The 15144-nt window shown below is 37.3% G+C and overlaps 3 protein-coding genes across 4 annotated transcripts; 1 reads left to right on the top strand and 2 right to left on the bottom strand.

Annotated features, from left to right (window-relative positions):
* Positions 1-69: 69 nt before the first annotated feature.
* On the bottom strand, positions 70-2381 carry paxx (PAXX non-homologous end joining factor). Its single transcript, XM_058635594.1, has 7 exons — positions 2230-2381; positions 1604-1664; positions 1444-1493; positions 809-987; positions 678-728; positions 357-450; positions 70-275 (listed from the first exon to the last, which is right to left on the bottom strand). Exons 1-7 carry the CDS (start codon positions 2328-2330, stop codon positions 227-229), a joined length of 585 nt encoding a protein of 194 aa, XP_058491577.1. The 5' UTR covers positions 2331-2381; the 3' UTR covers positions 70-226.
* An 89-nt stretch (positions 2382-2470) lies between these two features.
* On the top strand, positions 2471-8397 carry LOC131463700 (perforin-1-like). 2 transcript variants are annotated; one of them, XM_058635593.1, is made up of 3 exons: positions 2471-2842; positions 4206-4327; positions 7917-8397. In XM_058635593.1, the coding sequence occupies exons 1-3, from the start codon at positions 2838-2840 to the stop codon at positions 8315-8317; spliced, it is 528 nt and encodes a 175-aa protein (XP_058491576.1). In that variant the 5' UTR covers positions 2471-2837; the 3' UTR covers positions 8318-8397. The 2 variants fall into 2 exon arrangements, with proteins under 2 accessions (XP_058491576.1, XP_058491574.1); XM_058635591.1 differs by lacking the exon at positions 2471-2842 and having other exon boundaries at positions 3277-4327.
* A 5132-nt stretch (positions 8398-13529) lies between these two features.
* LOC131463702 (uncharacterized) lies at positions 13530-14544 on the bottom strand. The gene is made up of 2 exons (XM_058635595.1): positions 14524-14544; positions 13530-14050 (listed from the first exon to the last, which is right to left on the bottom strand). The coding sequence occupies exon 2, from the start codon at positions 14034-14036 to the stop codon at positions 13650-13652; it is 387 nt and encodes a 128-aa protein (XP_058491578.1). The 5' UTR covers positions 14037-14050; positions 14524-14544; the 3' UTR covers positions 13530-13649.
* Positions 14545-15144: the final 600 nt, after the last annotated feature.

Here is a 15144-nt window from a genome sequence, read left to right as displayed (position 1 = left end):
TCTGTGTTGCCCATATTTCTGTCAAAAACAATCAGAAAAGGTGTTTTTTTACATATGACAGACACAGTAACGTCATTCTTTATTTCATTTCCACAGGAGTTAAAATGTGTAATTTCATAGAAGTTACAGCAGAATAATATTAAAAACAATATTAAAAAAAAAATCCATTAATTTCACATGATAGATATAGATATATATAAAAACACATTAAAAGCAGCGTGAAGGCTCAGTCTTCCTCTGCATCATCAAAGGCCACACCTGTCGCCTGCACCTTCCTGTAAACAGCAGATCAACGTTTGTGGTGATTTCTTTTCCATGATTCATGTGGCTGCTTTTTAACAAGATTCTTTTTGTACTTTTTAGTTCCGGGGTTGATGAGTGAAGCTCCTGGAGGTCGTTTCTTCACAGTCACTGAAGGAGCCGAGCTTTGCTGCTGCCGGGGCTCAAACTCTGAAATGGAAAAGTGCCTGTTATTCTGCCATAGTTTGGTCTTTGTGAACAGAAACCATGTGAAATGATTACATCTCTCTCTCTCTCTCTCTGAAAAAAATACATACAGTGTGTGTGTGTATGTGTGTATGTGTGTATATATATATATATATATATATATATATATATATATATATCATTTTCTTAGTTAAATAGTGGATTGACTACAGCCTTAAAGATGTGCATACCTGTGGGACGCCTCTGGTGATTTTTCACTGGACTGTTGGTCGAGGTTTTAACTGCAAGGAAACAACAAACACGTGTAAATCACCAAATCCCAACGTGTTTGTCAAACAAGTGGAATAAGAGAAGGCGGTACGTGTCGTGTTCAGCTGAGTGAGGTCGTCTGCCATCCTGAACAGCAGCTCCCTCACTTCCTCTGCAGCCTGCGGACGCTCCAGCCTGGTCAGATCCACACTCTGGTCACCTGACCTCACCCGGAGCTCCGCCTTGCAATCCTGGACCACAACAGAGACATCCCCACTCCCACAGGCTGATCTGAGGGACACACAGAGGGGATGAGCTACACTGGAGCCACCAAATTCTAGTACAGTCTCATAAATAATTCACAATTCCAACTTTTTAAAAAACAAATATGTATATACTGTATGTATATATATATATATATATATACACATACTTATATGATATTGTTGGTGCTGCCCTAAAACATAAGAATCTTATAGTAGTCACAATTCTATCTTCTTCTTGGTATATTAATAATCTTAATTACCAATTCCCAACTATCGTTTTACACACACATTTTGAAACACAGAGAAAAATACGCTCAGCATTTTCACATATCATCATTATTTGATTTCCTATAATATTATGTATTCTTATTTGATACATTTACAAAACCCTGTATTGTGTTGCAGTTGCACTGTTTTGTCTCTAGTCTGGTACAATTTAAAAAGTAAAAATAACACAAAGTAGATTGTAACGTATTCTTACCTGAGCTTTAGAATATAATCCTCTGTAGATCTAAGGGCAAACTTCTGTCTCTACACAAACAAACATATTTGCAGAGTGAGTCAGCAGCACATTCACATGGAGACGGTGGAAGAAAAGAAATGAAATAAATGAATAAAAAGGCGTCAAAGGGGAAACTTACGAACTGATTCAGGGTGTCGTCTGTGAACTCTGTGCTCCAAACATCAGCTGCATCTGTCAGACTACACACAGTTACATTCAGTCACACACTGTTTACATTACAACACCACATGATCTCAGTAGATGTATTAAGATTGTAACTAGAGAGCCCATGTTTACAAATTATTTACAGTTCTTCTTTCTCTCTCTCTCACACACACACACACATATATATATAAAACCCCTTTGTTGTTTATATTCTTGGGCCACAGTAAGACCTGACATCCCCCCCAAATTAATTTAACAACGCAAGCATCAGTTTTATATACAAGTAAACTGTGTGTAAGTAAACCCTTATACATAGTCAGTGCAGCTGTGATCCAAACTGCATTCAAATATTCGCCGTTTTTACTTTTGTCTCGTCTTTATACAAATATACTTAAATGGTGGCATCACAACTGATGGTTGTATTACTGATAAGGAGGTATTCTTTGATTCGGCTTAAATACTACACGCAAAGAATAATGTATTTACTGGTTAATTCAATGCTGGTGACGGGTAGCTGTGATTGTTTTCATTGAGGTCTGGTTTCACTCGTTTCAGGAGTGCAGATTATTAGATTATCTTTAAATAATAACGCTTACTCACCATATTGAGAATGTTCCCCCTTTTCTATGTGTATAACAAAGAAACTTGGAGTGACTCTTCAAATCTGTGACAGTGCAGTACGATGTTTGGGTCACGTCCATAGCTCTTCAGTTCGGAGCAGCGTCCGAACCAGGAAGTGCAACACCAGCAGATAAACAAATGCCTCCTTCTTCCTCGGTGGCACTTGAACTAACATGACACAGCAGCGCCATCTATTGGACTGGCGTATAAGTAAGTCAAACAAATCCCTCCTAAATATAAATAACTAGAATATAGTTAGCTGAATACTGCATGTCATTTTGTCGCGATATGACCAGCCACGGCAAAAGTAGCAACGAGTTAAAGTTTTTAAAAGGGTCCTAAAACCATACTTTGTATTTGAATTAGGGTTGTTCATCGATGTGAATAGCGGACTAGCGGACTTTATGCTAACGCGTTAGCATTTAAGCTAGCGGGCTTTATGCTAATGCATTAGCATTTAAGATAGCTGACTTTCTCCAGAGTTTATACACAAGCGGATGGATTATTTAGGACCTGAGAATAACTGCACACCTTCTGAGATGACGACATGACGCCAGCGATGGAAATAAAGCACCTTCTATCTTCTTATGGGGTGAGTTTTCATTAACGTCGTCCATCTACATTATGTTAGTGTTCAGTCAGAGTCACATACAGGGATTAAAACATGTTTTTTCATGCTAGACATTGTCTTTTAATAATCCAATGTTCGTTTCAATCTGTTATTAATATGAATAACAAACCAATATGATGTGCTTAAATAATGTGTGAATGACACATGGCTAATGATTTAGCAACTCTCTGAGCGAACCACCCACACCAACACAGAGCTACTTAAATGTATTTTATTTTATTTGATATTAGAAATATGTATCTATCTTTGATCCTTCTAACTCTTTAAGTATATTACCGTTCTTTTTTTTCATTTTTATTATTCATATTTCATTGTATTTTTCTCTGGGACCTCTTCATAGAACCCTTGGGTAAGTGGTTGGTGGCAGATTTTGAGCCCTTCAGTCCTTCTCATCCTAGTTGGAAAACGCAAAAAACTATTCTGTCACTGTTTATTGTCCACCTGCACCGTATTCAGAGTTTCTGTCAGTTTTCTGAATTCTTATCGGAGTAAGACAGATAAAAACATTAATTGTAAGGGATTTCAACATCCATGAAGATGTTGACTGCGATAGTCTTAGTTGTGCATTTAATTTGCTGTTAAAATCAATTGCTTTTACTCAACGTGTGAATAAACCAACTCATTACTTTAGTCACACCCTCAATCTTGTTTTCACTCATGGTACATTGACATTGAAAACTTAAAGATTTTTCCCCAAAACCCTCTCCAAACTCATCATTATTTACTCACATTTAATTGTACAATAATTTACTACAATAACATGAAGAAGGAATACCACTAAAGCCGGTGTCTGTCTGATAATAATATCGCTCAATGTTGCCTCGATGGCTTATAGAGAAGTCATAAAAGACTTGAAGATTTACAACATAATAACACAATGTAAACAAACAATTAACAAATTAAAGTACATACTTAGATTTTTTTTAATGGCTAATCTGATCATGATTTGTTGGATTAAAAACCCAACAAATTGGATTACATTAGAGAAGCAAAGACCAACTTGTAGTCAGTCATTTTAGATGAAAGAGTAGGTGTAATGAAGGACTCCACCTCTCTGCAGAGAGCAGAAATTTGAGTAGTTTCCTGGCAGGATTATTTCTTCGCAGTTTCCCAAGAAGTCATCATAGATGTAGTCATCGTCAAAAACCTCAAGAGTCATGATGTCACCCTTCTTGGCGTTGGGGTAGGAGAACTCCTCATCCCACGTTGGGTTCATGTCATTTAATTGAACAGATGTGTTACCAACACTGTCCATGTTGGAGTACACCATGACGAAGCAGTCTGTGGTTCCAAACCAGTTAAAAGGAAGATACTCTGCGTGCAGGTCATACACCTTCAACTCGCCTTCAGCCACAGTCAGACTGCACAGGAGCAACATGAGGATGGGAAGACTGGATGCCATGGTTTCACTGAAGGCTGTGGAGGAGAAACCATGCTTTCATTTGGGTATGTGGATCTGTGACACTCTAGGCCAGAGGTCGCAAACCCGGGGCCATGTGTGGCCCTTCAATCAATTTCATGTGGCCCACCACAAACCATCTCACCATCAACCTTGCCTCTCTTACTTTATCTCCTGAGCTGTCACTCCATTATGCTCATTTATGATACAGATGTTATTTTTTGACTAAAATAAGAGTACTAACTGTTAGGGGGAAACAATGTCTAAACATCTTCAAACAAAAAGTCTGGTGGATTAAAAAGTGACAAAGTTGCAGCAGAGCACAAATGAAAAAGGTAAAACACAAACTCCACACTGAACTAAATAACAGCAACAGAAGTGAAATGGTTACCTGCTGTCTTGATGACTTTTCTCTCAGTGTCTCTGTCGTTTAGTGTGTGTTAAAGGCCAGTGGAGTTTATATCTGCTTCACCTGACCCTCCCACATCACTCAACCTGCAAGCCTTCTCTCTCTCTGTATGTGTGTGTGTGTGTTTACTCTCTGTTTACAGCCTTTACACATCAGGCTGCTCCTGGCCAAACTGGGGGCCTTAGTAAATCTTGTTATGAGGGCCCCCTGAGGGTCTGATCCCACCCACTGGACAAACTCCATGGACGTCCACTTTCTTATGTCTATTTTAGAGCTGTAAAGTCCTGGTCGACTGGTCGATTTATGAGTCGATAAGTTCTGGTTCGACTCGAATTCTGATAAGTTGACTTTTTGCCGCCTTAATTTCATACAGTCTATGGTTAATTTGATTTCATCTGGAGGAATGTACCAAGTATTAATGGGGGTGTTTTCAGAATGAGAATTGGCATAATTCAATGTTTTAGTCTAATAATCATTGATTTGTTTTATAACTGAATGCGCACTCGCCCGCAACAACGGCAGCAATCTATTTGTGTCCCAGCCGTGAATCTGAACTCCTATGTTAAGTCTCGCTCTGTGCGAGGACATGCACAGAGCCAAATAATCTAAATATTCCTCAACAATTGTTATCACGCTGATATCAACGTAGTATAATATAGTTTAGTATATAGTATATTTTTGGAAGGCTATGATATTGCGCAGATTCACGTGATGCAAAACACTTTCAGAGCCATCAATTTCAGGGCTTCAATTGACCAAGTAATTTCTTGATTACAACCCTAGTCTATATAGGATTTTTGGAAGAAATAATAGAACAATCGAAAACACTGCTATTACAACCTCTGATTGCTATTGTTATTATTAGTATTATTATTATTAGTTTATGTGCAATCCAAAGAAAATGTTCTATTTTTGGATCAAACAGACTCATATTTCAAAACCTGCATTCAAATTTAGTTTGTTTGGACTGTTCTTCCTCCCACTTCCTTGTTATCTTTTACAAGTTTGCACACACTTACACTATGTACTTTCATTTGTTAATTGTTTGTTTACACTGTGTTTTAGCTTTGTTATTTTTGACATTGTGTACATAAATGAACTGTACAGGTGTGTACTTTGTTTTTATTTATCTTTGCCTCTGTTAATATCTTTGGGGACAACAGATTGAAACATTGTTGAAATGTCAAGTCGATTTCGAACCAATTCATATTTACAATGACGACTTGGCCAAGAGGCAGCGTAGAAACAGGGCAGACAAACAACAAAAAGGGAAACATCAACAACAAAACAATATTAATCCATTCACAGCAATTACATGTAAGAAGTGAAACAGGAGAAATGTTGAGTGCACATGCAACAGTCGTGCACTGTTGCCTCGATGGCTCATAGAGCAGTCATAAAAGACTTGAAGAATATTTACAATTTACAAACAATGCTAAAACACAGTGTGAACAAACAATTAACAAATAAAAGTGTGCAAACTTGTAAAAGATAACAAGGAAGTCGGAGGAAGAACAGTCCAAACAAACTAAATTGGAATGCAGTTTTTGAAACATGAGTCTGATTGATCCAAAAATAGCAGGTTTTCTTTGGATTGCACATAAACTAATAATAATAATAATAACAACAATTACAACGAGAGGCTGTAATAGCATTGTTTTATATTGTTCTATATTTTCTTCCAAAAATGCTATATAGACATCAGAAAGTGGACGTCCATGGAGTTTGTCCAGTGGGTGGTATCAGACCCTCATGGGGCCCTCATAACAAAATTTATTAAGGACAATACTTTGTTACTGTACTTATGTAGAATGTTTACATATCTGTACTATACTTCGTTATTTATATTTCTGACATCTTTTACTTTTACTCTGATACATTTTCTTTAACCATCTTCGTTACTCGTTACAACAAAATAAAAGTTGAGTTTTGCCTGCTTGTTGTCACCAGTTGTTTTAGCGGCACCAGCTGTTAGCCGCTCAGCTGTTGGAGTCGACTTAAAACACACCAGTGGCTCGTTGTTTACCGTGTCCGACACCGAGGCTCTGGTCTCTGGGTTTCTGTTGTACACTTCGGACGCTGGGTTTCAGCTCTCAGCTGTGAGCTGAGTGACCAGCCGGTGAGCTCGTGCAGATTAACGGCAGATTTTGTCTCCAATTTGAATTTAAACACAGTGTGACGTCGAGAAGGTCCACAAACTCCAAAAGTCTCAAACATACAAGCAGACACAGGGAGGTTGTCACCATTCATGACAGAAGGTTATTTTTAATGTTGTTTGTACCTATTATGCTTATATTGTTAAGAGCCACAATAAATGTCATATTCAAAATTGTAATTGCTCACTTTGTTTAAATACTTAAGTACATTTTATATCAGAAAATGACTTTTGATACAGTAAATGTCAGGTACTTTAAGACTTTTACTCAAGTCATATTCTAAAAGGTGACTTTAACTTCTACCAAAGTCATTTTCTGGTAAGATACTTGTACTTTTACTCAAGTATTGCTTTCAAGTACTTAATACAAGACTGACTAAGGTACACACACACACACACACACAGAAGGGTAATATGTTGCAGGTTGTGTGTTGTGGGAGGGTCAGCTGAAGCAGATATAAGCTCCACTCACCTTTACCACTGACACTGTGAGAGACAAGTCATCAAGAATACAGGTAACAGTTTCACTTGTGTTCAGTATGGAGTTTGTGTTTTAACTTTTTCATTTCTGAAAAGAAAGAAGTTAATAAGTGTCGTTCCTCTGATTGTGCTCTTTTCTATCACTCAGACCTTTTTGTTTTACAATGTTTTCACGATTCTTTTCCTTGAAAACACACTTTCATCTAAATGTATTTCTCTGAGCTCTTTATTATGAGACAAATTGGAGTGCACTGTTAGGTCCCGACCAGGTTTTTCAATCTGGGTTTTTTTCTTTCACTTTGTTAGTTTTGTCTGTTGATGTGAAGTAATGTGTAATGTACATTTTGAACAGTGCTCTAGAAATGAATGATAAGATATTAGGTATAATTTTCGCCACAGGAGTTTAACAGAATATGACACTGACCATTCATGTTGAAACAGTGCTGTCTGGAACACTAAGGAAAAGCCAGTTCAGCAGCTTTTAGAAAATGGTTAAGGCAAATATTACTGCTACAAAGACAGACATGAGTTGAACACTGGGTACAGAAAGCTTAGAGTATTTTAAAATCCAATTAGTGTTTCGCGTTCACAGCCTCCAGTGAAGCCATGGCGTCCAGTCTTCCCATCCTCATGCTGCTCTTGTGCAGTCTGACGGTGGCTCAAGCCGAGCTGAGGGTGTATAACCTGCGAGCCACCAATCTTCCCTCTGACTTCTTTGGAACCACAGACGGCTACGTCAAGGTGTTCATCAACACTGACCTCATCGGTGAGACATCTGTTGAAAAAAATGAAAAAAACCCGAGATGGTTTGAGGACTTGACCTACTCCGCGGCCAGGACTGGTGACATACTGAGGCTGGAGGTCCACGACAGTGACCCCTTTTTTGATGACCTTGTGGGATCCTGTGCGAGAGCAATCAAGCCAGGGACCTACTCGATCAAATGCAACTTGATGGAAGGTGGACAACTTCAGTACACCTATTCTTTTCTTTAACATTACTGACTACAAGTTGGTCTTTACTGTTCTAATGTCTTGGAATCAATTTGTTGGATTTTTAATCCAATAAATCATGTTGCGACTATCTTCCTCTGTATTTGTCTTTTTATTTTAACAAAGTAATATAATAATGTACCAGCAGTGAACACATGAAAGAGTTAAGAGGACATTTTGACTTTAGCCTTTTACCCTTTTTTGTACATTTCCATAAAATCTGTAGTTGAAATGTCATCAACACAGAGTTGTGTGTGTATGTATATATGTGTGTATATATATATATATATATATATATATATATATGTCTATATGTATATGTACATATAAAAGGTGTAAAATGGTGATGTTTGTTTTCTTTAATGACAGGATTTTATAATATTGTCATTAAAGAAATCATAATAACTTAAATAACTCCTAATCCAAACAGGTCACTTTAAGAATACTTGACAATGTCACTGAGGGACGTCCTGTGTCAAAACAAGGTATTCATCCAAAAACTACGCCTGTCATGCTACCAGTAATATACAGTAAGTCTAGATATGAACTAGAGTTCGGGCCTAAAGATTACAACTCGACCCGGCCCAGCTCGCAAGGTCTTTAAGCCCAAACCCGAGGCAGCCCGACACACTGTCTGCCCGAACCCGTCCGGGCCGTTGTCTTTCTGATTTACATTTTCTCATTGATCGAAGCGTGGTGTTTTCTTGCTGCTGCTGTTGAAACAGCACCCGTCTCCTGGCTCACGTCATCTGGGTCATCTGGGTCCTCTGGTACCGGCTGCTGCACAGTTAACAGGCGGGACTTCACATACTGTTGTACATTTGCCCATTGGTCAGCAGGCAGCATCTGAAACTGGTTGAGTTTTGGCTGCGGGAATGTTGATGGACGTTTGCCATTTTTTCCCCCAAAACTGACACTAACATGCCCAAAGTGTCGGGGGTTACGCACGCAGCGGCGTCAGCTCTGCCCCTCTCCAGATTTACTCTTCACCACACATGAACAGCGATGATTCACAACAAACAACAACATATCATTTACAACCTGCAAGAAATGTGTTTTATGAGCTGGAAAAGGCCCGAACCGACCCCCCAACCTGGCCCGACCCGTTGAGAACTTTAATATGGACAGTGATGCTTCCTGCGAAAATGGCATTGTTTGGTTTGGAGATCTATTATAAAGTAACACTTCATAGGTTTTGTACAATCCAAAGAATATATGCAAATTTAGGATCAATCGGACTGATATTCCCCAATTGAGTCAAACCTCTAGTGCATAACTCTGACCTATAATCATTATAATAATATTGATAATAATAATAAACAAGGGTCTGTGTACAGTGCAGTCAACATTGACTCTAAGTCTGTACCTCAAACCCATAAACTTTCTATTTTAAATCAACGTTCGTTCATGTCATTACAGCTCTGTGTGAAGTAAAACGGAAATGTAGAAAAAGTATTACTTTGTTAAAAACAGATGACTGAAGAGATGAGAAAGAGGAGGTGGAGGGGTGGAGAGGACAAAGGAAGAATCCAGGATTAAGGAATGAGAATATTTAACTGTGACCAAGAACCTGGAAACACAGAAATACAGCATGATGCAAGAAATTGCTTTATACAAACTTTATTAGATTTTTTTTAATGACTAATCTGATCATGATTGGTTGGATTAAAAACCCAACACATTGGATTACATTAGAGAAGCAAAGACCAACTTGTAGTCAGTCATTTTAGATGAAAGAGTAGGTGTAATGAAGGACTCCACCTCTCTGCAGAGAGCAGAAATTTGAGTAGTTTCCTGGCAGGATTATTTCTTCGCAGTTTCCCAAGAAGTCATCATAGATGTAGTCATCGTCAAAAACCTCAAGAGTCATGATGTCACCCTTCTTGGCGTTGGGGTAGGAGAACTCCTCATCCCACGTTGGGTTCATGTCATTTAATTGAACAGATGTGTTACCAACACTGTCCATGTTGGAGTACACCATGACGAAGCAGTCTGTGGTTCCAAACCAGTTAAAAGGAAGATACTCTGCGTGCAGGTCATACACCTTCAACTCGCCTTCAGCCACAGTCAGACTGCACAGGAGCAACATGAGGATGGGAAGACTGGATGCCATGGTTTCACTGAAGGCTGTGGAGGAGAAACCATGCTTTCATTTGGGTATGTGGATCTGTGACACTCTAGGCCAGAGGTCGCAAACCCGGGGCCATGTGTGGCCCTTCAATCAATTTCATGTGGCCCACCACAAACCATCTCACCATCAACCTTGCCTCTCTTACTTTATCTCCTGAGCTGTCACTCCATTATGCTCATTTATGATACAGACGTTATTTTTTGACTAAAATAAGAGTACTAACTTTTAGAGGAAAACAATGTCTAAACATCTTCAAACCAAAAAATCTGGTGGATTAAAAAGTGACAAAGTTGCAGCAGAGCACAAATGAAAAAGGTAAAACACAAACTCCACACTGAACTAAAAAACAGCAACAGAAGTGAAATGGTTACCTGCTGTCTTGATGACTTTTCTCTCAGTGTCTCTGTCGTTTAGTGTGTGTTAAAGGCCAGTGGAGTTTATATCTGCTTCACCTGACCCTCCCACATCACTCAACCTGCAAGCTTTCTCTCTCTGTATGTGTGTGTGTGTGTGTGTTTACTCTCTGTTTACAGCCTTTACACATCAGGCTGCTCCTGGCCAAACTGGGGGCCTTAGTAAATCTTGTTATGAGGGCCCCCTGAGGGTCTGATCCCACCCACTGGACAAACTCCATGGACGTCCACTTTCTTATGTCTATATAGGATTTTTGGAAGAAATAATAGAACAATCGAAAACACTGCTATTACAACCTCTGATTGCTATTGTTATTATTAGCATTATTATTATTAGTTTATGTGCAATCCAAAGAAAATGTGCTATTTTTGGATCAAACAGACTCATATTTCAAAACCTGCATTCAAATTTAGTTTGTTTGGATTGTTCTTCCTCCCACTTCCTTGTTACCTTTTACAAGTGTTACACACTTACACTATGTACTTTCATTTGTTAACAGTTTTTTAAACTGTGTTTTAGCTTTATTATTTTTGACATTGTGTACATCAATGAGCTGTACAGGTGTGTACTGTGTTTTTATTTATCTTTGCATCTGTTAATATCTTTGGGGACAACAGATGGAAACATTTGTTTACACTGTGTTTTTGCTGTGTTTGTTATTTGTAAATATTCTTCTAGTCTTTAATGCTCACCTGTGATGTGTCCATTTTAGGATTCATTTTAAAATGTTATTGTCGTTTTTATTGTGTTTTTAAAGCTCTTAACAATTTGGCAACATCTTTCTTTTCTTTTTCTTCACGCTCCATCCCGAGCTATAGTCTGAAAATTTAGAATGAAAGTCTGAATATGTGGAATGAAAGTCTGAATATGTGCAATGAAAGTCTGAATATATGGAATGAAAGTCTGAATATGTGGAATGAAAGTCTGAATATATGGAATGAAAGTCTGAATATGTGGAATGAAAGTCTGAATATGTGGAATGAAAGTCTGAATTTGTGGAATGAAAGTCTGAATATGTGGAATGAAAGTCTGAATATATGGAATGAAAGTCTGAATATGTGGAATGAAAGTCTGAATATGTGGAATGAAAGTCTGAATTTGTGGAATGAAAGTCTGAATATGTGGAATGAAAGTCTGAATATATGGAATGAAAGTCTGAATATGTGGAATGAAAGTCTGAATATATATGTAATGAAAGTCTGAATATGTGGAATGAAATCTTAAATCTGCGACTTTATTTTCTAATATATTCCATCTCGAAATATTTCCCCCTCCCCCGGGTCCTATTTATTTATTTATTTTCATACTTGGCACAAATACGCCATCGTAGAAAAACAAGTCTAACAAACATAATACTTTTAAAAACCTCTTTTTTAAAAAGAAGAAAACTCATGTCCCTCAGGATTCATTAAACGTCTTACGTGTTTGCACATGCTTCCAGTATGTGTAAAAGTATAATTCCTAATTGTTTGTTTACACTGCACTTTAGCTGTGTTTGATTTTCCATAAATGCTCTTTAAGCCTTTTACTGTATGTCTTATAGTCGTAAGACGGCCTGTCCTATCTCAGGTGCGTTGATGTAATGTATAGTAGGTCTGTTTAAAGTAAGAATTTGTTTTAAAGAAATGTACAAAAAAGCTCTCTCACTATATATTTTCATAAATTGCAGTACCGCCCATGAAGTGTATCAGATTGAGCTATGACTCAGAGCAGCTGAGCACATGCTATATCCACCAAATACAGTGTCCAGCACAGAGCAGCGAGATGGACACTATTTTAATTTGTTGTTTGATTCTCTAATCACAACCTGATCATCTCAAGGTTTTATCGTGGTACTTCCGTTTACCTACTGGAATTTACATAATAGCTAAATATTTAGTTTCACCCAGAAGATTTATATTTATATATAACATTTAGATTTACATTTAATATTTAGATTTATTATTGAGATTTAACATTTATATTTAAATGTAATATTTATATTTAGCATTTATATTTAACATTTATATTTATATATAACATTTAGATTTAAATTAAATATTTATATTTAACATTTAGATTTATATTTAAATTTAATATTTTGATTGAACATTTAGATTTAAATGTAATATTTATATTTAGCATTATATTATATTTAGCATTTATATTTAACATTTATATTTATATATAACATTTAGATTTAAATTAAATATTTATATTTAACATTTAGATTTATATTTAAATTTAATATTTTGATTTAACATTTAGATTTAAATTTAATATTTCGATTTAATATTTAACATTTCGGTGTAACATTTAATATTTAGATTGAACTATTTCATATATTTACAAGTTAACACTTTTTTAAACATTGTGGCAAAATGTTATATGTTATTTTCAGCTTGAGTCATTTTGTAAACGGCATCTCATTATATGTTTGTGTGTGTATACTTCATATGTTTAATATATATCTATATATATGTGTGTATATATGTATGCATATATATATGTATACATATTTATGTATGCATATAAATATGTATGTGTATATATATATATGTGGTGGAGTGTGTGTGTTTTCTCTGGACACTGAGCGTAGGTGTGAATGTGAGAGTGAATGGTTTTTCATCTCTATAGTTGGCCATGTGGCGGACAGGTGACCAGTCCAGGATGTACTTTAAACAAATGAAAACACAAATAATTTTAATTTTATTTTTTATTGGAAATCTGAACATGAATTATTGGATTAAAATTCCAGATAATGGATTACAGGACATCACCAAAGCAAAGATCACTGTATAGTCAGTAAAGTTAGAACAAAGTATAGTCGTAATTAAGTGTTCCTCCTCCCTTCAGGTTGCAGGTATTAAAGTAAGTCCCATGCCTGATATTTGTCTCGCACTCTCCCACGAGGTCATCAGAGAAGATGTCACTGTCGTGAACCTCCAGCCTCAGCACATCGTTGTAACCTACGTTGTCACAGACGAACACCTCAGTCCACTGGGGGTTTACGGTGTTTTTGCGTACAGCTGTCTCACCAACACTGTAAGAGCCACAGACCACCTTAACGTAGCCGTCTGTGGTTCCAAAGAAGTCAGAGGGAAGATCGGTGGCTCGCAGGTTATACACCCTCAGCTCGGCTTCAGCCACGGTCAGACTGCACAAGAGCAGCATGAGGATGGGAAGACTGGACGCCATGGCCTCACTGGAGGCTGTGAAGGAGAAACGCATGTCTGTCTTTTTAGCAGTGGTCCATAACATTCTGCTTTGTCATTTTCTAAAGGCTGTCACTGATGGCACAGTTCTGAACAGGTTTTTGAGTATGGTCAGTCTCTTCATCTTCATCCTTTTATTGTCATTGCACAGAAAACACAGCAGTGAAAACTGGCAACGACATTTCGCTGCTTGGCAAGCGGATAATAACCAACACACAGCATTGAATTTTAAGGTAGCTTACTGTATACTATGACTAAGAAAAAATAAATAAGTAAGTGTGTATGTATATAAATATATATAAAAGTAGTGCAAAAAAAACAGGAAAGAAATCTGTAAGCAAACACTATGAAAAAAAAACGTAAGAGTAGTAAAAAAAAAAGATGTGAAAACAAGAAGGTCTGAGGACAAAATGGCTAATGACACTAATTAATGTAAAGAAATTAAAAAGGGAAAACACAAACTTTGTTACCTGCAGTCTCGATGCCTTGTGTCTCACAGTGAATCTGTCGTTTAGCTGATGTTTTAAAGGCCAGTGGAGTTTATATCTGCTTCACCTGACCCTCCCACATCACACAACCTGCGAGGCATTACATCACATGACCGCGTGATGTGACGTGTGTGTAATCTGGTGGCAGCACATTAATGAGTCGTCTTTTAATGGATCAATGATCAACATTTAAAGGTGCAGTAGGCACTATGTTTTGGTGTTTTTGAGACATGACTCCAAATGTACCTCTTAGCTTATAGTTCAAATCAAATCAAGAGAGAAAACCTTTATCTGCATCTCCTCTGGGCTTTGTTTGCTGTCTGTTTACAGGCTTTACCCACAGAGCAGGGCTGCTCTTGGCTAAATAGAGGGTTATAGGGAAATGTTGTTGTGAGGGTCTGAACCCACCAGCTGGACAAAGTTCTTGAACATCCAGTTTCTATTAGTTTATAAACAATCTAAAGACAACTTGGTAATTCTGGATGTTAACATGATAAAACTCTCTACCAGCTTTTTATCACCCAGCCTCAGGTCTGATCTGTGTTGTTAGGAACTGTTACGACTGTTGAACATGCAAATTTTTTCTTTGGCCACGAGCATAGC

Source organism: Solea solea, chromosome 8 (genome assembly GCF_958295425.1).
Source record: "Solea solea chromosome 8, fSolSol10.1, whole genome shotgun sequence".
Lineage (NCBI taxonomy): Eukaryota > Metazoa > Chordata > Actinopteri > Pleuronectiformes > Soleidae > Solea > Solea solea.
This window is presented reverse-complemented; position numbering and strand designations above follow the sequence as displayed.